At 27.4% G+C, this 24247-nt stretch overlaps 2 protein-coding genes across 3 annotated transcripts; both read right to left on the reverse strand.

Moving 5' to 3' along the window:
* Window positions 1–4447: 4447 nt before the first annotated feature.
* LOC106386859 (probable pectinesterase 29) lies at window positions 4448–11888 on the reverse strand. Its single transcript, XM_013826672.3, has 4 exons — window positions 7619–11888; window positions 7382–7541; window positions 7060–7278; window positions 4448–6766 (listed from the first exon to the last, which is right to left on the reverse strand). Exons 1-4 carry the CDS (start codon window positions 7810–7812, stop codon window positions 6353–6355), a joined length of 987 nt encoding a protein of 328 aa, XP_013682126.2. The 5' UTR covers window positions 7813–11888; the 3' UTR covers window positions 4448–6352.
* An 8261-nt stretch (window positions 11889–20149) lies between these two features.
* LOC106389671 (transcription factor FAMA) lies at window positions 20150–22755 on the reverse strand. Of its 2 annotated transcripts, none has more exons than XM_013829992.3 (5): window positions 22507–22755; window positions 22227–22275; window positions 21494–22141; window positions 20952–21389; window positions 20150–20405 (listed from the first exon to the last, which is right to left on the reverse strand). In XM_013829992.3, the coding sequence occupies exons 2-5, from the start codon at window positions 22242–22244 to the stop codon at window positions 20316–20318; spliced, it is 1194 nt and encodes a 397-aa protein (XP_013685446.1). In that variant the 5' UTR covers window positions 22245–22275; window positions 22507–22755; the 3' UTR covers window positions 20150–20315. The 2 variants fall into 2 exon arrangements, with proteins under 2 accessions (XP_013685446.1, XP_013685447.1); XM_013829993.3 differs by having other exon boundaries at window positions 22223–22275; window positions 22507–22633.
* Window positions 22756–24247: the final 1492 nt, after the last annotated feature.

Consider the following 24247-nt stretch of genomic DNA (forward strand, 5'->3'; position numbering starts at 1 on the left):
CTACTTTCTTCTAAGGTTAGTTATATACTATAATGTTTTTATAAACATTTTTAAACAATAAATTGTTGAGAGTTTTTTTGTCAACTGTCGAGAGTTTCAAAATAAATAAAAATATAATATATAGTTGTAGATATAAAAGTTTAACCTATGTTAATAAGTTTATTTTTATATAAAAATTTTATATAGTTTACAAAATTTAACCTATTTTAATGATGATTGATAATTTATTTAATGAAACTATTTGAAGAAAAAAAAAACAAAATAGGTCAATTTATCTATTTAATATAATTTTGTCATATTTAATTCATATAGCACTTGTATTTTAATATAATACATAATATAATTATAAATTTATAAATAAATAGTATATAATTTTATTTTATTTTTTATAATAAAATTTTAATTAACAAAAAATTATAAAGTAGTATATTACTAATTATGAAATTAATTAATGTGTTATTTTATAAAAATATTTAAAAAGTTAGTAAGATTTTGTTAGATTATTTCTCAACATATTTTATTATAACTAAAAATAATTAAATTTAAACTTATAGTTGGTTTATTATTAATGCAAATAATCAAATATAGTTAGTATAACTAATTCTTTAAGTGGTCCTGTTTTTTTTTTTGAACACCTAAGTGGTCCTACTATAACTTGTTAATATTAATGGTAGATAAAAATTAGGATCCTAAATTAATAGATTAGATTTATGGTCAAACTACATTTTAATTAACTAATTAAGGAGCTATCTAAATGGCAAACCGTTTTGTTTTTTTCATTTATATATACGGTTTTTTTAATAAAAGATATAAATTTGAGAAAAAATTATAATTTATATATAGGGTTGTAAATTGATTACTCAAAATCTGCAGTTTATTGATGAGAATCAAAGGAACTACATCTATAAAAAAAAGTTTTAATAAAAAAGGTTTAAAAATTAAAAGGCTAATAATCCTAATAATCTCTTTGTATTTACTGCATTGCTTATTTTGTTGTATGTGTATACTTTATCATTAATTTCAACAAATTTTTGCATTTAAAATAATCAACTAATACATATTAAAGCTGGAAAATTTGAACCAAGTCAAGATATCAGAATCTAAAACGTAAAAAAACAAGAGATAAATAAATTTTATTTGGATATTCTTTGACGTGCAAACAAATTAGAAGGAAAACAGAAAATTTATGACAACAAAAGAGAGAGAGAAAAAAAAACGAAATTTAAATGTGAAACAGAATCTGCTTTTTTGCAGATGAAACAATCAAACCAAAAACTTTTTCCTTAATACTTAGTTACCAATCACCCTATTGTTTTCATTATTTACTAAACATTTTAGGTTATTTTTAAATTTTCATAAGCTTTAAAGAAACAACTAATTAAATTTGGTCATTTACAAAAAAATTTCATTGTTTCGTTGTCCAAGATCAGGTAAGTCTCGATCTTTCTCTCTATTGTATATTGTTAACTTAAAACTGAGTTTTAAACATGTAATCGATCAAGCGTCTCTATATCATGAATCCTTTTGCTTATCTTCGTTTTTAGTAATTAGTACGTATGGTTTTCAAGCTGAAATCACATGCATATATGTCAGTTATTCTTCTTTAGCTTAACATAACATTTTCCTAACTACTTTCACATGATATATTAATGTGTTTTTGTGAAGTCTATAATCCAAATTCAAAATTATAGATACTTCCTTCGTTTATTTTAATATTTAACGTTTTAGAAGGAAAACAATTTGTTCCAAAATCAATGGTGTTTTCAATTTTAATGCAAAATTTACTAGCCTTTTATATGATATTATCTTTTGTATTCTGTAATGTGTTTTATCACTGATAGAATTACGATTAGATGAATTATTTTTGATATTTTTGTTTAAAATGCAAGATTGTTTTTAAAAAAAATTGTATGTACAATCTTAAAAAGTTACCCATTAAAAATGGATGGATTATTAGAAATTTATAACCTTTAACGCATGCTAGAAAAGTTCCATTATATCATTTTCCATTATTTTCTATAAGGTTTGTATTTTTGAGAAATAATTTTTTGATAAGCTTTCAAGCTAGGCTTTAATAATTATTCTATTAAAAATCACATGATTTCTTACAGTAATTTACCATAATAATTAAACTTCTTTGAAAATTGGTATTAGAACATATCGGGACTTAGTACCGGAAATGAGAGAAAAAACAAAAACAATGTTTTATGACATTATTTTGAATTTTAATTTTAATAAAATAGTTAATTTAATTTAAATATATTTTGAAATACCCTTTTATCCTAACTAGGATTTTTAATTTCAATCCAGGGTTTGGTCCGATTTTGATTCTGTTTGGTTTTTGTTCTTTAGCCGATAAAGTTTTCTGGATTAATGAAATCTACTATATCTTGTATAGAATACTCTATCGTCACCCTATCATGTCTTTTGATGTATTTTACAACACTCACAAGTTCAGCTATGGCTAATGCCCAACATACCTCTGTGGAAAAAAAAAACAAGTCGTAGGGTTCACCAATTCTACTATTTAGTTTTAACCAAAACAAAATTCTACTATTTAGGATCACAAATATAAAACTAGTTTTTATAAATTTATAGACTTAATTACCACGATTTCCTTGGTTTCTCACACGTTCCATAATTTTTACCCATTGTCTTTCTTCAGTGATGTTGGTACAGTCTAAATTTGGGATTAAAATATAGTTTACGTTTGAAAAAAATTAATAAATCAATATAAATATGCATTTAAAGCACATAAGTTACACACATACCTTGTTTTTTTCTTTCCACCACGCGTAAACTTGGCTCTTGTGTTTTTGGATGCAAACATTTGATGATAGGAATATCCGATTCCGATTTAGCTGCGAATATCTTCAACGAAATAAGGAGTGTACTCAAGAATGACGAATGGGAAAATTTTCATAACATTCGTAAATATGTCAACGTTCATCAGTTCGAGAAGATATTAGCAACTAAACCGGAATCAGATATTACTATCATCAAATGTTAGCATAAGAAAATACAAGAGCCAAGAGTCTACGTCTGGTGGAGAAAAAAAAGAAGGTATGTGTCTAACTTATGTACTTTAAATGCATATCTATATTGATTTATTATTTTAAATGTTAATTGTATTTTAATCCCAAAATTAGACTGTCCAACATCACTGAAGAAAGATCAATAGGTAAAAACTATGAGATGTGTGAAAACCAAGGAAGTCATGGTAATTAAGTCTATAAACTTATACAACTAGTTTTATACCCTCCGTTCCTTAAAGATACATATTCTAGAGAAAAAAAATTGTTTCTAAAATATTCATTTTTAACATTTTCAATGCATATTTTATTAACTAATTGCAAACTTCAAAAATCTTAATTGCATTAATTGATTTTTTATTGGTTTAAAATTTTGGAAAGAAGATAAACACAAAAAATTATGAAAATTTAATGTGTTTTATTAAAATGTGTGAAAAAACTAGAATATGAATCTTTTAGGAACAGATGAAGTATTTTTTTATTCTAAATAGTAAAATTGGTTAAACCTTTGTATTGCTTTTTCACAGAGGTATATATGTTGGGCTCTAGTCACAGCTGAACTTTTGAGTGTTATAAGATACATCAAAAGATATAATAGGGTGAAGATGTAGTAATCTATTCAAGATATAGTGGACTTCACTAATCCGGAAGAACATTCTTGGCTAAAAAAGGACACCAAGAACTATTGCTATTCATGATATATACATTTAGGGATAAAGTATGTGAATAGATTTGGGGTTCAACGAGAGGAAGATCGACCATTTCAGGTCGACTGTTGTACCAAAAATGTAGCTCCACGTGATCCCTTATCAAAACTTAGTTACATAAGTAAGGTGATACAAGTTTTTGTCTAAATGTTTTGTTCATTGTTTCAACTTCTTGTAACTATAAGTATTGTCTTCATTGTAGATCATTTATTAAGACAAAGGTTGTGCAACTTAAAAGGGAGACTTATGCGTTGGTGTAAAAAAAAGAAGAAGGGAGAGTTATATGATGTCTCTCAATTAATTTTTTATAATTTGGATGATAATGATGATAACAAGTGATATTTATTACACACCATGGTATAATAAAACAATATTTGACACAAGTTCAACCTAACAAAGTTCAAACATATCACAACTTTAATATCACATAAATTCAGAAAATACATAAGTTTAAGCATCTGACATCCAAATTTTAACAAATATATTTATGCATCAAACTTATATAGTAATCTTTTGGCACTGAGCCAATGTGTAAAATGACATTAAAGTACATCGGCAAAACATAAAACATCATCTTCAAAAAAAGCTATCAGAGAAAAATCTGTTCTCATTAGCTAGACATATAAATCAACAAGAATATTGTTAACATCATCATTATGTACAGTAAAATTTATAAAATTCATTCAAGAGTTCAAAAATTGATAAATATACATGACCGAACAAAAAGTTTTTCAAAATTCATTTTAAATTTGGATAAAAAGTAAGCTTATTGAAATTAGCAAGGAATGTTTCTTGAGAAGTCTACTCAATTAGTAGATTTCTTGAGAATTCATCATTTGTAAATTATTGAGTTACTTTTGTAATTGGATAAATTTTTGATTTTACCAGAGAAAAAAATTACTCTTAGAATCAAGTTTATTTTGCAATTGACCAAATTTTTTTCAGAAATTAACTTTGTATAGAAGACTTTTAGAGAAGTCTATTGTGAGTAGACTTCTGGAGAAGTATTTTTATAGTCACATGAAGTCTTCAAAGGGTAATTTTTTCAGAAATTAACTTTTTATAGAATATTTTTAGAGAAGTCTGTTGTGAGTAGACTTATGGAGAAGTATTCTTATAGTCACATGAAATCTTCAAAGGGTCGCAAAAAGTCTTCAAAGTGTCGCAAACATATGTTAGTTTTGCAATTGATCTTGTTTGACTTTATAAGAGAAATCTTTTTTAGAGGTCTTCTATGAAAAGACTTCTTTGATTAAAATCTCGGAATAAAAATAGAGTACACTTATGGAAACGTCTCTTAGTAGAAGACTACTCCAGAAATATGCTAAATAATTAATTTTAAAATTAAATATTTTATTATTTTTATCAATTGTAAACTGATCTTATAATTTTTTTGCAATATTTTAGAGACTTTATGTGACATTTAGAAGACTTCTCAAGAATTCTACTCACATCAGACTTTTCTAAAAGTTGTCCATGAAAAATCAAACTTTTTAAAAAATTTGGTCATTTACAAAATTAATCTCGTTTTTTGGAGACTTCTCGAGAAATCTATTCAATTTGTTTTTTGTGACAAAGAAAAGTTTGTAGACTTCTAGAAAAGTCTTCTATGATTTTTTTTTTAAAATAATCAATTACAAAACTAACTTATGCATTGACCATAAGATTTCTCAAAAAAACTTCTCTAGATCTGTTTTTCAGTTTTGCAATTGAGCAAAAAATAATGGAACATTTAATTTTATAGTTAATCAATTAGCAGACTTCTTAAAAACTCACAAATATTTTCAGATATGTTTTCAGTAGAAATTATACCTAGATCCAGTGAGGGTTCGTGCTTACTTTCTCCAAACACCCAAAATTTCCTAATGAAAGAGATACACTCGTTATTGACCAAAACTCACTAAATTTGGGCAACTTTAATGAAAATATAATCTTGAAATCCAAAATTTTAAGTTTTAAAAATGAAATAAGAGACAATATTCAAGATAAATGATTTATGTATGTAAGAAATGAGATTAGAAGATGTATAAATTGATTTCTAACACATTTAAAACTTGTTTTTGGTTGTTAATGGTAGTTGGTGATATTGAAGACAATTGTAAATAAGTGATAAAGAAGAGGATGTTTAAGTAAAATCATCGTATTGCGAAAAAGATAAGTAATAGCATTTTACGTGAATTAGTTAAACTTTTCGGATGAATTATAACAATTTTTTTAAAAAAGATAGGGTTAATTTTGTGTTTGAACATAAATTTTAGGATATTAAGGACCAGAAAAAAATGTCAAAGGAACGTTCGGAGGTTGGAGTGCCAACAATCTCAACTTCATTACTATTGCTTGTGTGTTTCCATGGGAATATATCCTACCTTCAATGTATAAGTCCAGGTTTAATGTTACATACTTACATACAACGAACCATCGTCGTTCTTTTGATATTTAGTATGTAATAATATGTAAAATCAACCCTTAAAACCGATCGTAAGTCTTGCTTATCCTTACTTCCTTTTTATGCATAACTAGATAAACTCTAAATCCATTTAAGCAAACTAAAACCTGGAAAATGATAAATAACAAATCTAAAAAAAAAACAACGTAAACATAAAAAATGTTAAATCAAACAGGAATGGGCAAAGCTTGAACCCATCCACCACTGTTAATGAAGTCGAGATTAATCAAACTTTGAACACTGAATCCACTCAGCTTCTTAACCCAGCTCACACGTCTCCCCGTATTTGATCCACTCCCATAGCATCCAATCTCTGCAAACGTCAACTGAGATACATGGCCTCCAAAGTGCCATGAGTCCCAACCTTGGGGAACAACCACGTCGGTCAGGTCTGTGTTGTAAAAGATCACTCGAGCGTAACTGCGCCACGGTCTGCCCAAGAAAGCCTTCCCCGATCCGTAAACGAGGCTGTCCATGAACACAAATCCGCTAGCGTCATACGAGTTGGTCCGTCCTTGAGCCGTTATGTAACCAGTTACCCCCGGTTTTAGTGTCGCTCCTAGCACGTTTATCACGCATTTCTAAAACCCACCAATCAGACAATTTTATTTAATTTAAATAATCAAAAGATCACGGTTACTTAGGAGTTAGGACTACTATGTGTATTCATTCAAAAAAATATACTGTGACTATTCGTTTTTTTTACCTTTTCGTTGTTTGGATATAGATATGTAAACATTGTTTAATTGTAGTTATCAATTTGATTTATCTATATTTAATATATCTGCTATACACGGATCTTTTACTTGTATTATTAAAACTAAAAATATAATAAAACTCACAAGGTTATGTGAATAGTCAGAATGTAACGAACCTTGTAAATAGATTGGCCGTTACCAAATATGAAATCAACGGCGCCTTGGATAGTGCAGCGGTGGAAGAAGTGTCGGCCATCAGCATCCCACAAGGTGTCTTGAACTCCAGAAAAGCCTACCGAGTAAAAAGCACATTTATCACCGTTGATCAACGCCGCCACGGCAGGTATCCTAGGGTTTCTGTTCACTTTCCCTTTATTCGGGAAATTGTACGTATTCTGTAAATAATGCAAAAAGGAAAAAAAACCAGTCATCTATAGTAAAAAAAAAATCAAATAAATAGAACAAAAAGACGGAAGAAAAAAACAAAAGTCACCGTACCACAAAAGTAAGGCTTTTAACGACGGTGTTATCGGCGACACTAGCAAAGGTAGGGCTTTGTGCAACCGAGTCATGATCGTCCCATTCAACTCTAGTGTTCCTCTTTCCAGCTCCAACTATTACTATGAACGGTTTATCATAGGGTATCTTTATTTTCTCCCTACGGCATAAAATAAATCGTTACTAAGCTCTCTTTTTTGCACATATGTCAAGTCAGTTACATGTAGCTATACTTACCTGTAAACGCCGGCTGCAACGTTGATGAAGAACCAATGGCGGTTGTTGACTGGGACCGAATCAATTGCCTTTTGTATTTTAGTGAAATTTGAATGACCCGATTGATCTACGAACACTTGTTGGTGGTACGCTTCGATGATATGTGGTAAGCAAAAACAACAGAAAAGAGCGATGAAAAGTCGACGATTTCCCATTAGATGATGTCAAAACGTAAGAGACTGTGTAGTAGGGCGAAAGACAAATGAGAGTAGTGAAGGTTAATGTATTATTTAATAAAGGCTCTGCGATTAATGATTTTTATTTTGTTAAATATTTTGATCAAGATTTATTACTTTGTTTCCTTTTGATTATGTATGGAATGAAAGTTTGAATTTACATGAAACTGGCAAGTTGAGCTTTGTTTTGCGATTTGGTGATCAATTTTAGTTTGTGTGAGATGCCATAAACCAAAAAATAGGAAGTTGTGATCTTTGTGATTCTGGCAACTATAAAGTTTGTGGTCGAGACTTTGTATTTATTGGAAAATTATTACATAAAAATAGTATTGAATTTTGTGTAGTAGAGAAACTACATTAGATTGACAGAAAATTACACACATGAAATCAGGAATTAGTCTTACACAAAATATTTGACAGAAATTTGGAGAATATTTGTTAAATCTACAAAATTTTAAAAAAATCTGTAAACTTTTGAAATCACTAAACTATTTCCAAATTCTAGTTCCAATACCCAATAATAGCACAAAAAGGAAATTGTAATCTTTGTACTGCGGTAACTGTAAAACTAGTGATAGACACTTTACATTCACTTTGGAAATTATTATAAGGGTAATTAAACCCCTCAACTAAAGATGAATCGTAAGAAAATCATCAACTAAAAATTCTATGAAATAAACCCTAAACTTTAATTATGTTAACATATGTTACCCTCTGTCTAAAAAACCGTGACGGAGATCCTTATAAGTTGAGGATTTATAATGTTGAAAAATTAGTTGTTGAGTTTTTTTACGATTTAAAAATAGTTGAGGAGTTTTATCACTAAAAGTAATTGAATGTTTTAAAATATTTATTATCATCTATACATTGTTTTAGATTGATTTATAAGCCTTTAAAACTAATTTATAAATTTTAATTCATTAATTTATACATCCTAATTTAATAATTTTAATACATTAATTTATGCATCCTAATTTACTAATTTTCAACACTACTTACAATTTAATACAACTTCAAAATATTATATTATTTGATATTTGGCAATAGTGATATAAGAAAATTTGTGTGTTTTATATCGTCATTGTCAAATATCAAATAATTTAAAGTTTCTAAGTTATATTAAGTCTTAAGTAGTGTTGAGGATAATTCATCCATGAAGTCAATCTTCTTATTTAGAGTATGACGCATTTTTTTCTATTTTCATGATTTTTGCCATCGGACTCATACTTCTCATACCCCCAAAAATAATGCATGATTATTTTTATTCTCATTTATTTCTGAAATTGTATACACTTATAGATCATTGTGAAACCATATTAATCATATGTAAAAGTATTAAAATATTTATGAAGTTTTATAAATCGGTTATAAGATAATGTATTAAAATTTATAAATTAGTTTGCTTATATCAATCTAAAAAAATGTATAAATGATAAAAAAAAAAATTTAAAACATTTAATGACTTTTAGTGATAAAGTCTCTTAACTATTTTTTTGAATTGTATGAAAAAATCATTAACTAAGTTTTCAACATTAAAAATCCTCATATTATAAACCGTTAACGTATGTCACCCTCCGTCACGGTTTTTTAGACGGAGAGTAACATACGTTAACGAAATTAAAGTTGAGGGTTTATTTTACATGATGTTTAGTTAAGAGTTTTTTTTACGATTCATTTTTAGTTGAGGGGTTTAATTACTAAAAATAACAATGATTTTTCTAAAAGAAATTTCATCAGATTACTAGGGGTTTTGGAATTAGCCATACAGTAGTAGGCAACTCTACCCAATTTGGTCATTCGGTTCAAGAAAAGATAATATATATATATATATATATATATCTTAGGGATCTCTAAGTTAGGTGCTATATTATCACACCGAGGAGGGAGGACTACGTGAATGCCTCTAAGGCCCTAAGAGTAAGGTTTCCGCCTTTGTAAAACAACCGATATAAGATCGGATAAATGGTTGATCGGCTAAGTTTCTCTACTAAGGTTGTTGAAAACGTTTTTATCGAACCATGTTAACAACTTTGCCTCATATTTGAGATATCAAGTTGTCGACGACTACCCAAAACAATAACCCTGAATCTTATGAGTACGGTGATGAGGTTATGGTGGAGTTCGAGAGGCCAACGAAACGACTTCAACATATGTCCACAATACAAAACATAGTCTTGTCGATGCATCATTTCATTAGTATGTGTGAGACAGATAAGTTTCTCCGAGAAACTGCATATGTGAGATATCATTTCATTAGTACATGTGTTAGCAACTTTGCCTCATATGTGAGTTATCAAGTTGTAGACTACCCAAAACAAAAACCATAAAGCTATACGAGTACGGTGATGAGGTTATGGTGGAGTTCGAGAGGCAACCAAAACTACTTGTCCTCAATACAATACAAAGTCTGATCGATGCATCATGTCACTAGTTCGTGTAAGACATATAAGCTACTTGAAAATAACTGAATATTTAAATCAGTGTATGTTACCCATTCCGCTCTGACTGAGTCCAAACATTTGAAACTTTAATTTTCATCACTTCTTCCTTCCAACTTTCTTGTGTTCTTCATTTCTGTTTCTTTCTTAGAATTTGATTTTTTCATCCCGACTGCTAAGTTATTACTTCCTACAGAGGTAAGACCTGAAAGAAACGGCCTGGTATGAGTAGCCCCGAGTAAAAATCATCGACAAAACAGATCAATTATTTTTTTTGGATAAATCAAATATATATTTATAAGACAAGATGTGGTTTTCAAAGCCTCAATGCATTTGTGTGGCAGCATTTAAGAATCTAAATAAGCTTCTTATAGGATATTCTGTGGGCAGCAAGTCTTGAGGCTGGTGATGGGAATATGGCGAAGGTACCATCATAACATCATGGACCAACTAAATGGCTTCATCTGTACATAAATATGTTGTAACAAGGTGACTTGCACCGAGATTGTCTTCCATTTTGACGTCCATTCTGATCAATGGGGGATAGGAGAAGCCGGGTACTCCAACTTGTTTAGGTCTCTTGTTCAAGACAAACACTAAATTTAAAGTAGACTAAGAAGTAAGAAGCATCTTGAAAATGAGAGTCCGGAGAGGAAGAAGACATTTTACTTGTGCAGTTTGTGTGTGTGTTTCTTTATTTGTCTAAGCAACAAGGTCTTAACAAGAACTAATGTCATTGGAAAAGTCAACTAAAAAATCTTAAAATAAAACACAATGAAGTGAGTCACAGGGGCGGAGCTACGTTATGAGTGGGTGGGACAATTGACCACCATGATTTTTTTTAATTAATGTAATTTTGTACTAAATTTTAAAATGCTCCTGTTTAAAATTTAATTTTGTAAATGTAGTAATAGTGTTTTTTGTTTTTCCACGGATGAATGTTGTTTCTGGATCCGCCACTCCGACGACCATAAATAGAGGAAGTCAAAATTGAGACTAATACCAGAGTCTAGAGAACTGAGAACATGCATGCTTCTATATTTATAATTAGATTTTGACCCAAGTTTCCAAAGAATGAGTATTTAGGGTAATAACAATGTTAGATATAAATTAATATTTTGATGTACATTATTAAGTTATAAAGTTGTATTATATCAAAGAAAGAAATGATTTTTTGTTTAAAATTATATAATTTATCAGTTAGTTTATTCCAAATTCTTTTGTACACTCTTATGTTACAATGTCATCTTTATATTTTGTGTATATTTTATAAAAGTTACATTTTTTGAATTGATTAGACATAAGATTTACTTGACGTATTTTAAACTAATTTAATAATATATATTTATATATGTTAATAGTTTTAGCAGTGTTTTTGTACCCGATCCACACATGTGGTCAAACTGGTAAATCTTGTGATATGTATATAATTTGGTTCGGTTTACTTAAAACCTGCAAAGTAAAAATCTGATAAAATTTGGTAAGAACTCAAAACCAATAACTTACCCGCGATCCGATACTGCTTGACCCGATAAAAACCTATATAATCTGATGATATTTTTTTTTAAAAAAAATGATATAATTTTACTATCATATAATTTTAATAAACTACTCCCTCTGTTTTCAAATGTAGGTAGTTTTAGCAAAAAAGTTTGTTTCACAATATAAGTAGTTTACATATTTCAATGCACCTTTTTCATTTATTGGATATTGTGTGACCAATAAAATAATGTTAACCTTTTTATAATTGGTTGCTTTAATTGATTAAATGATATATTTTTTTAGATAATAACTTTCTAAATATTTGTGCTTTTAAGTAAAACTATTTATAATTAAAAACAGAGGGAGTATTTGATTTTTGATTCTTATATTTTTGATAAAACTTTTACTATAAAATTTAAAGCAAATCTGATATAAAAACTAAAATTTATAGTTATACTTAAATAATATTTTATTTTTGTTATTGATAGTCTATTATAAATGTTCTATTTTATTTTATTATAGATTTAAAGGCTAATTTATAATAATTGTTATTTACTTATTTATTATTTTTTAGCCAAAGTCCTAATTTGGTAGAAAATTAGCTATTTATTTGTTTTTCATGGAATATAAATTGAATTAAAATCTAAAATTTAACATAAAACATTGGGTTTTAGAATGATATAGAGTTTGTAATGGGTGTCTTATACTTTTGAATATTTTAAAATTATATTTCAAAATACTTTAAATTATATGGTTAATATATTTGATTTTTATTTTTTTCCTTATATGGTATAATATGTGGATTAAAATTCTAAAACAAAAAAATAATATTAACTTGGGTTTTCTTTTGTTAATTCTAATCTAAATGTTTACAATAATTGTTTTATAAATGGGCCAACGAAATTGAGATTTATTTTATTATGTGAATCGGAAATAGGGTAAATTAGTAAAGATATAATTTAATATCTACAAATGGCCAAATAAACTTAATTTGAGTGTAATCACGTTAAGGGTGAAAATCTAACGTAAACAATCCCCTATATATTAAACGAGAAATATTATAACATTTTTCGTACCCACATGTCATCACCACAATCATTCTTAGAATCCTTAGAAAAATATGTCGGTCCATCAAAATATATAATAAGTTTTTTATTAAACTAATCATAAATTTATTATTAATGTTCTTAATTGTTTCCTAAAATAAAAATAACGAAATTACAAAATGTGGCTAAAGTATATATGACAATTAATGATTTTAAATGATAAAAATTTGACAAAAATTAGTCTATTCTCTATTTTTTTTTAATTTTAACATATTAAAATAAATTAAACAACCACATTAACTAATACTATATAGTAAAAATTTAGATTTTATGTATATGTTATAATTTGAAATTTTAAGAACGAATATAAATGACTAAAGTTGTCAAAAAATCTCACATTGAATTTTTCATGGTTTAAATTTTTTTGTTATAACAAGATATAAATGATTACAAAATTATACAATAAGAAGTCTCATTTAATAAATATTAATATATTAATATTGTTTAAAATAAATTATGTACCATATAAAAATATATATGTATTTTAATTTTGAAATTTTCTTTGATTTTTAGTTTGATAAACATTTGAATAAATATTGAGAACTTAATATTTAGTTTTAAAACTTTTCATAATGTTTTTAAAATTATAAATGACTAAAACTATTAAAATTCTACCCAAAAAAATTGTTATCGGTGATTCAAAGTTTTTTTTACAGAATATAAAAATGATCAAAAATAATATGAGTATAAAATATTATTTAACAGATATCAATATTATAAACATACTATATATCTATGTTAATATCATTAAAACTTAATTTTGTATCATATAAAATAGAAAAAATGTTTGTTTGAATTAATAAAATATATTTATGTATTTGCACCAATTTAATCATATACATAATATTTACTGAGTTTTTAATTATCAATATATATATATATATATATATTATTTAATAATATTTAAAAGAACATATAATACATAAAACTAATTTATATAATATTTATTCCGCGCAAGGCGCGGATCTTAACCTAATTAAGTTATGAAGAATAATCCGAATTAATTATTGTTTTACGGGTGTATATAAGGTATAGGAGTTTATGACATGATGTAAATTGTTAAAGTATTTTCATTCAATGATGAATAGATTTTTGTGTGATCTAGTAATATATAGGAAATTTTCATGTTCACCACTTTATTGGTACCATTATTCAAGTTTACCAATCACTAAAGAGATATTTTCAAAAATATATTCTTTATTAAGAGGCACAAGACATGTATACCCTTAATATATATAATAAATAATTATTTAAATAAATAAAATATGAAAAAATATTTTTTTTTTATGTTTTTGAATTGTATTTTTTTAAACTCGATTTTTTTTTACAAATTTTGTTTCTGATTTTTTTTTATTGAAATGCAAAAATTCTTTTTGAAACTATTTTTAATTCTTTTGGAAAAAAAATTAAGTATTTATTTATATATTTATACAACCCTAAACTCCACATTCCAAAAATTCTATCTCACCTCTCAACTATAAACCTCAAGTCAAGATTAGTTAATCGTAGACATGAAAAGTGGTTAAGGTAAACATGGAAAGTGGTATTTTGGCAATTTTCCATAATATATATATATATAAGTAGAACTTGATCGGCGATAGTGTTTATTTTTATTTTTTTTATAAATATGATAATATATTTTAAAATTTACATGTATTAAATAATTGTTTAATATGATACTTCTAGACACTATAATTTCCTAGTTTATATGAAATAATTTTATTTTATCATGTAAAATAACAATTGTATCATTTATATTTTTATAATATAATATGTGCATCCGCACAAATGTATATATTTTATGGTTCAAAATTTTATGATAATGTATGATAAAAAAAATTATATACTATTTAAATCTGGTGCTATATATCTTATACTCTTTAACATTTATCATATTTAATTTACATTGGGCTATTACTTATATGAAATTATACGTAAAATAATATATTTATATATTAATTTATATTTTATTTAAATGATTATTTTATGTGACTTTTCTTTTTTAGTTATTACTAAAAATAATAAAAATATAACTATATAGCTTTTATACACTATTGTGTTCTAAATTTAGTGAATGGATACCAAAACCAATTCAGGTGGTTTTAATATTTTTCACGTTTATTAATTAGTTATTAATAATATAACATTAATATATCTAAATCAGTTTTTCGTGGTTTTGTGGTTGTTTACCTGATTAATATATAATTAATTTTTTCATGTTTATTAATTATTTATTTTAAGTTTATGTTTCAACATTAATTAGTTTGAAAATTAACTTAAGTAGGTTATATGGTTGTTTAATTTGACTAAAGGATAATAAATGCTAAAAGTTAGTTTTTGGTGGCATTAAAGTGTTATTAAGTAATTGTTTTAGTTTAAGATCGATTTAAAAAATTATTTATGAAATTAGGAAAAACAAAGAATACTTAGGGGGGGTTATTGGTAGTTAAATTTTGAAGGAGTTATAAAATTTAGAGATTCTATTGTTATTGGTTTATGTATTCTTACAATCTTGTTAGAATCTTTTGTTATTGGTTTATTGACTTTTAAATTCCATATAAATTCTTTTGTTATTCAAAAAGTTTAGTTTTTATTGATTTTGTAATTATAGTAAACTTTCTTGTTATTGGGACATAAATTCTCTCTAGTTTTACTCATAACACTCAACTTTACAAATATCATCTATACTCATAAGATTTTTACAATCTATGTAACAAAAAACACAAATATACAAGCACAAAAAGTTTTGTATTACATTCTTGTTGTCATGTAAAAGATAATTGTAAAAATAAATTTAAAGATAACAAATTTTTTAAAGATAACTTGATCAAGAATCATGAAAAAAATCATAGGCTGACCTTAGAAAACTTTAAAAAATCAAACAAGACATATTCAAATATTAAAAAATAAAAAAAAATTATTTTGACATCAAATAACTATATTTCTTGAAATAAAAAAATTAGAAGTATTTTTATAGAAAGATAAATCTGGAAAGAAAAACATATATGGAAATTCATGCTAATCAATCATAATCAATGACAATTTATACAATACATATGACAAGAATTCATCAAATCTACTTAACTCTTAAAAATCTTTGAACTTCAAAAATTTTCTGATTCCACACAAATTCCATTTCCAATAGGCCCCCCTTAATATTAGGTTTTTTTTTTTAATTTCACATTTGTTTCTTGTTACATAAAGAGTGTCGTTTTAGAATTCCAACGCAATTTATACATATTTTCAGTTTAATATTAATTGCAAAATGTATTGATCTTATAAGTAAATTATATATCTAAAATAGTATAGTTAAATTGATATAGTTAGTGAAAACCGTAATACATTTCAATCCTCTTTATGAAATAGAGAGAGTAGTAAATTTAGTGTGTTGTGAGTTCTATAGGAATTGTGTCTATTGGTCATAATTAATTAAAGGTAAATCAACCCATAACATACACAATCTTAGCATAATAAAGACAAATCTTAGCACAATAAATGATATAGGCTATCAATTAGTTAGAAAAAAATAAAGGTAACCAAACAATAATAAATAGTTATATCAATAATATTTTGTAAATAGATTTTTAGAATGATTATTTTTAATAGTATAGATTGTAATACAATATTTTTTTTGTTATTTATCACTTACTATTATAGATTTCATAAACAGTGTTCATATCAGTGAACAAAACTTTGTGTGGATCTGCGAATGTTACTCTGTTTTCTGTCTTTATGGACCAAACTATGAGCAGATTTGTGCTTACAGTAGACCAGAGACAAATACAAAATGTCTTAATTCATATAAAACAAAAGCGTTGACAATAATAAATATATCATCGACTGATAAGAAGAGAAGAGAAATATTAAATTAGAAAATAAAATATTAGTTCTAAACTTCTAAATTTCTAATATATAACATAACATGTGTTGCCATACGTCGCGCATTAGCTACGTTGTGAGTGGGTGGGGCAGTTGCCCTCCATAATATTTTTTAGTGTAATTTTGTACTAAATTTTGAAAATGCCCTTGTTAAAAATTTAATTTTGAAATGTCGTAATAATGTTTTTTTAATTTTGTCCCGGATAACTATTGTTGCAGATCCGCCATTGTTTTTTTTTTTTTGGTAAAAAAACTCTTTTACCTGTTCAGATCCGCCATTGTTGCATGCGCAATGCTAACCAAGCTTTCAAAGATGGTCTGAGAAATTTTAACTTTGAACAAAAAATTTCCTAATACTTATCAATATTCAATAATGTTTGGATAACACTCACCAGCTTCTTCTCTTTTTAACCTCCTTTTCTATCTTGTTTGCTCAAATGATTGTTCTTTTTTTTATTCGGTGACATCTTTATCCCCTATATATTATTTGAGAAGCATTACAACATTTTTTTGTAGCCACATGTCATCACTAGAATGATTCTTAGAATCCTTAGAGAAATATGTTGGTCCATCTAAATATATAATAAATTTTTTATTAAACTAACAATAAATACATTATTAATGTGCTTCATTATTTCCATAAATAAAATTACGGAATTACCTAATATGGCTAAAGTATATATGATAATTAATGACTTTGAATAATAACGATTTGATAAAAATAAGTGTATGTTATATTATATTTGTTTAATTTTAAACTATTAAAATAAATTAAACAATCATAGTAACCATTTAATAAAAATTAAAAAAATTCTTTATATGTTGTATTTTGAATTTTTAAAAACGAATATAAATTAGTACAACCATTAAAGGTTTCACATTCAAATTTTGTGATCTATGCTTTAAACTTTTTGTTATGACATGATACAAATAATTAAAAAAATCATATAAGTTGAAAGTGTCATTTAATAAGTATTAAAAATAATATATATATAAAAATATATATGTATATGCATATTAAATTATATGTCATATAAGAAAATAAATTAATATCTTAATTTTGAAATTTACTTTTAACAAAAAAAAATTTGAAAAAATATTGACAAATTAATTTTTAAAAATATTATAAATTACATAAACTATTAATCACACAGTGAAAATTTTGTTATCAGTAATTTAAATTTTTTGCTATAATAGATACAAATGATAAAAAAAAAACATGAGCATAAAGCATCATTTAATAAATATTAATATTAAAATATACTATATATATGTTACTATCATTTAAATTTAATCATATACCATATCAAATAAAAAAAATTTATTTTGGATTAATAAAATTTATTTATATGTTCGCACCAACTTAATTATATAGGTAATAATTACTGACTTTTTAATTATTCAATATATATTTATTGTTTCATAATAGGTTAGAAACATATAATATATAAAATAATTTATATATATAATGTTCATCCCGCGCAAGGCGCGGGTCTTAACCTAGTATTATTGTAAAAAGTGATGTTACAACAATTAATTTCATTTGCTTACAAATAAATAACAACAACTTGCATTTTATAACAAAACTTGAATATAATATATTTGGAAAATGTAAAAGAACAAGAATAAAAAGGGGTTAGTTGTCTCATTGCTCCAAATTGGTTCATTATTCCAGTAACCATGTAGAGAATATATATCTAAAATTTGTAAATCATTTATTAAAAGAAAATAAGAAAGGGAGTAGGAATACTTTGATGGCTACGATTTGATGGCTCAATAGAAAAAATGCGTACGTACAATATAATTTTTATAAAATAATATTTTAGATATTTTAGAAAATTAATTTTAAACTTCAAATTTTGTTACAGTTATTTTTTAATAAATTGATATTTTATTAAATTCATACATCTTATAATCATAATATAAATTAATAATTAATTTATAGAGATTTTAGGTTCTATGAACCAAACTAATCAATATACTTTTAAATTCTAATAGTTATTTAAGCAAACATACTTTATAAAATGGGCCCTTAATTATTTCTTCCAAAAGGAGGCCGTTGGCCTTTTTCTTCAACTACAGCCGGCCCTGGTTACAGTCATGTGGAAACCTTTGTTTAGTTGAAAAAGGCTTAGTGCGGAACCCTTTGTTCGTCTCTATCTTCTTAATTACGCAGCTTCTTGTGTACTGTGTACAGTATGAAGTTTGAAACACTTTCATCATCATGACAGATGGTTGCATCTTATTAACCTCAGAATCAGTCAAACATAGTCTTTCTTAAACAAGAAGATAATAAAAAGGTCAGAAACAGTTCTTCGGGTAACAAATTGTTTGACCGTGTTCGACCACAAGTTTATGAAAGATCCACTGCACAAGTACCGAATCTAGTTGGAAGAAGTGTGATTCACGAAATACCATGCAACGTCACATGAGTCATGGCAAAAAAATTAACGGGTTTGCCAACTCTATTGATAGCATGGATGCACCGGGAGTTTTGTCAGAGAAATGAGGATTATTACAACACAAAGGACGTAGAATTGTACGGATTATCAGACGACAGATGTATATACTGATCTGGACATCTTGTAGTTCTGTAGAAACCCTTCTTTGAACATTTGACGAGAGGACGATAAATTTTAGAGACAAATTTCAATCTTTAGTTTTCGCTCTTAAGCAGCTATCATATAATCAAATTCATTGGATACCCTTTTAGTCAATAAAGCTTTGTCTTTATGATACTTTTGCTCTCCATCCAGTCTCGTGTTTATACTGACTAAAAACGTCATAGCAGAAACGAGAAAGTCACCTCCTCTTGTCTTGTCGCATATTTCATCGTTATTTATTTCTGATTGTATTATCTCCACGAACATACTCTCCGAATTCATTACATTGAAGCTCATTCCACATAAACATCTGTAAATTACTTTCAAACACAGATTATTCATTGTTAATATAAGGAAACTTCATAAATCATATTAATTATAAAGCTGTTTAAATCTTAAAAGTTCAGAAACCAGAATCTGGATTTTTAAATGAGTATTAAAACTTTTTTTAGGGGAAATAGCAAACTCTAAAAATCGTCTACTTTTTTTGACAAAATTAGTTAAAGTTCTAGTGATATGTCAAACTATACAAATTTGGGTACAGAATAACCTTTTTAATTGTTGACAAAAAGCTATTGTAATTTTGTTACTTAGGAAAGCTAATTGAAATAATGTCATATCAGCCAACTTTAAGAAATATGATCTTATTTATTTTTGAAAAGGATAATTGTTTTTCAAGCCATATATCATGGCATCATTCATGCATTTATAAGTAGTTGTTTCTAACCTTTAGCACTTTAAAATAATTGAATTGAAATGTCAGAATATGTTAGATATGTTAATGATGTCTTGATGATTAGATGTACCATAGCAAACGAAAAAAAAATATTGCATCTAAAAGGTAAAAAAATAAACAAAACAAAAGGACATGTAAAATCTAAAATGGAACAAACATAGACGTCTGTTTTTAAGACACCAACATAAGCTTATGAAAAGTACCTTTAACGGAAACGACAGGAGAAATATAAAAATTATTACATGGTAGTATTTGCATGAATAAAACTAAATATCTCTTGGATGGAACTTGCAATGTCTTCTGCAGTAAACCTCGTCTCACTTGTAATCTGCACGTGTTTATACCTACCTGATGTTAGCATTTTGCGGTTACTATATACTTTATACCGATTCGTAATACATACGTATCTTCTTTGTAACAATCCTTTCTGATTTTATCTTTTCTGTGTAGGAAACCAAACCTGTAGCTAGGTGTTGCTGTAAAGCTTTTTCCTTTTAAACTTTGTACTACCCTAATTTTTGTTTAATAAAATTTGAAATTGTACCATAAATTTAAATAATGCGTGCTTATAATGACAAAGCTATATGTAATACATATTATCTAATTGTAATTGTGCTATATATATATATATATATATATATATATATATATATATATATATATATATATATATATATATGGCTATTGCCTATTTAGTAAACCCATGCTAATCACTAGACTATTACTTTTTCCCATAGCTTACTAAAATATGCATATTTATATTAAAGCAATCCAAACATATGGGTAAAAAAGTAATGGAGGACAGTTATATTAAAGCAATCCAAACAATGAGATATAAACTCCTAAAATTATAATCTAAGAAAGTAAAACTTGCCTTGACATTGAAGGAATAGAGGACAGTTTGTTCCATGGTAGTGATGTTAGTGTGAAGGATAGAGAGATGAAGATCCTCCAAAGCAGCAATAGTCTTAATCAGTTGTCCTGGTCTTCTTCTTGAAAGTATCTTGATCATAGCGTCAAACCCTAGCAGCTTCACCTCCACATCAGCCAAGCACGACTTGTTCTCCGCTGTTTCTTCCCGGATCCCTCCTCCTCCACCCTCTAGTTCAGTTACATTGCCGGTACTAATTAGTGGGTTAGCAACCGAAGTTATTGGTGAAGAAGAAGTCATTGTCGTGGTCATGTCCCCAATTTGCCTATTACCGGTTTCTCCGAGGATTCTCCGACGCTTTTGTGACTCCAGGCATTGTAGGAGTTGCTCCAGCTCTCTCACAAACTCTATTGCTCCACCTATGATCGACGCTTGATCTCCCTGTTAAATACATGCATAGTAAAAAAAATGTTCTCAAACCGTCCGAATTATATATGTATATATGAATATAGTCACACATAAAAGAAGAATGTGCGTAATCATACCCTTTGAACGTAGGATCCAGGCATAAGTGACCTGAGGACACGAAGATGCTCGTTCATTTGCTTTCTACGGTTCCTCTCGACCGCGATATGAGTCATTCGTTGGCTTTCTACTTCTTCGCTGGTCTTGCTTGTTCTTGCTCTCTTCCTCTTGCTCTTCACCTCCTTTGTCGTATCATTCTTGTTCTCTCTGTCTCCTTCTTCTCCTCCAATAAAACGGAGTTGCACCGAGTTGTTATCGTTTTCGTCTTCTTGATTCTCCTTTTCTTCAAGAAACACGTTGCCTATGTTTCCTTCACACTCACCTCCTTCTTGAGACATGAGATTATGGGTTTGGTTATGGTCCTCTATCTTATCATTCAAGACTGGAAACTTCAAGAAATAAACCGGGTCCAACCCGGTTTCTTGATCGTCTTGGTTTCTGGTCTGGTTTAACGCCAGTTTCGGACCAAAGTCTGCAAACTGCATCACGTCTGCGAAGCTCATTTTATCAAAAGTAGGTGTCGTTGCTCCAAAGCCTGAAGGAGACAGTTGATGCTGCTGCGGCATCGATTGCTTTTGTTGTTGAAGGTTTCTGTTGAACATATAGTCTATCATACCGGAGTTGTTATCGTCGTTACCGCCTGAGGATTCACCTAAGAAGTTCGGTGCCTGAAAGAAACCGAAATATTTATATATACACACATATATAGTCGAAGAAATAAATTATTAAGACATGGAGAGAAAACGTACGTACCGAGTAATCTTTATCCATTGCTTCGTACTTGATCACAGAGCTTCTTGGCCTGATAACAACAATTCATGAGCGTCACAGTCAGTTGAAAACATATATGTGAATCAAAAACCCGCGTCGTTATGAATATACATGTATGTCTCAATAGTTTTTTTGGAATTGGAGACGTACAAAAAAACCTAGGCAAAATACATACCACATGCATATATGTCTTATACACAGTGTTTTATCAAGCTGAGTTATGAAAAATAATTAAGCGAATGATAAAAATAAGAGGGCTTACCTTGTATGATTTACTAGGGTTTACGAGAGATGAATAAAAGACATGCAAAAGTAGCAGAAGATGGACAAGAAATATGTATAATGAGACGTCACGGTTGAGCAACCCCTACCAAGCTCTCATATATATATATATACACACACGCATATATATATACATAATACAAAGAGAGAGGATCAACATATGCGTACATATGGTATAGCAAGAGGTATTAAGAAATCCTAAATATACGTATATCCTCATTAGTTTGTTTGTATAAGAGTAACTTAGGAATCATTAATGCATATTTAATAGAAGGCGGATCTTCACACAAATCATTTGACAATAGTTAAGTCCACTCAATTAGATACATAAAAGTCTGTACTATCGTTGTCCGTTATCTTCAAAGATGCGATAAGTTTTTTCTTAATCAGTAACCTTAGAAAACCGAAGAATGTACATGTGTTAGTCCTAAGTAATGTTATAGCATGAGGTAAATCATCGTTCTTAAAGAAACATATTACATTACATTATATATTTTCCCCCTAACTAACCTATTTTTTGACCTATTTATTAACTAAGTACATTATATAACCAATAACAAAATTCTGGATCTTGGCTTTTTTTTTGTTATGTACAACGAAATTAAAATTGACCAATATTAAAAAGCTCTTGTATAGTTACAGATTTATCAGTTGTTTCGTATATTTTTTTAAAAATTAGTTCTGAAAACCTAAAAATAAATGTATTATAATTTTTTTTTGTGTTTTCTCGTGTGCTTATTTTAAGTTTGGAGACCTATTCAAATGTAGTTTTCTATCAAAACCAAATTCAGAATTGGGAACGAGTTTAATTAATTACAGAAAATGAGAATTAGTCAAATGATAAATTATTGAATATTCCAAATCATATCTTGTTTTTGTAATAAATACTATTTATATATTTGTTTTTTTTTGTTTTTTTCTTAAATGTAAGAATGAGAGGAGCCATAGAATAGAGAAAAGTAGTAATGTGAAACACACGTGTATCACCTCTCTATCTTTTGAACCATTAAAGAGTAGGATAAGCTCCAGAGTTCACAAGCAAGCCAAACCGCTCTTCTTTTCTACCGCTTTTTCGTGAACTTAATCAAATCTCCATACGCGTCTCCTCTTTTATTTATATCAGTTCAGATTGAATTACCTATGTTATTTGTTGTCCAGTACATTAATTTTTCCTTTTTATTTTCAGGAAAATGACATATGCTATTATTGTGTGTGTGTTTGTGGCGACATGTGAATTTTGTTTATTTTATTTTCTGTCATCAGACATGTGAATTTTAATAAGGACAAGGTTGAATTAATAATACGTAAGAACATGGTTCTCAGTTACAAAAAAAAAAAAAAGAACATGGTTCAAATAGTATTTTAATCACTGAAATTTTGTTTTTCTTGGATGCCATTACACGTCCAATAAATAACTAAGGAAAAATTGGTAACCATCGAGAAGACATTATGAATGAAAAAAAAACTAAATAATATAAATGAAGAAACATATTTGTAACTTATTTCTCATTCCCACATTTGATAAAAATGCTTTTGTTCTGCCAATAGAGTAAATTTTATTAAAAAAATAATAAATCTTGTAAAGTTGTTAATATAAAACTTGGACCATTAATATTTTTTTCTGAAAGTTTTCATTTATAATTTATTCTTACCAGAAATTATATATTTGTAACATAGGCGGGTATTTAAAAAAGATTTCATTTTTAATACTCCCTTATTGT

The sequence above is a fragment of the Brassica napus genome, chromosome A3 (assembly GCF_020379485.1).
Source record: "Brassica napus cultivar Da-Ae chromosome A3, Da-Ae, whole genome shotgun sequence".
Taxonomy (NCBI): domain Eukaryota; kingdom Viridiplantae; phylum Streptophyta; class Magnoliopsida; order Brassicales; family Brassicaceae; genus Brassica; species Brassica napus.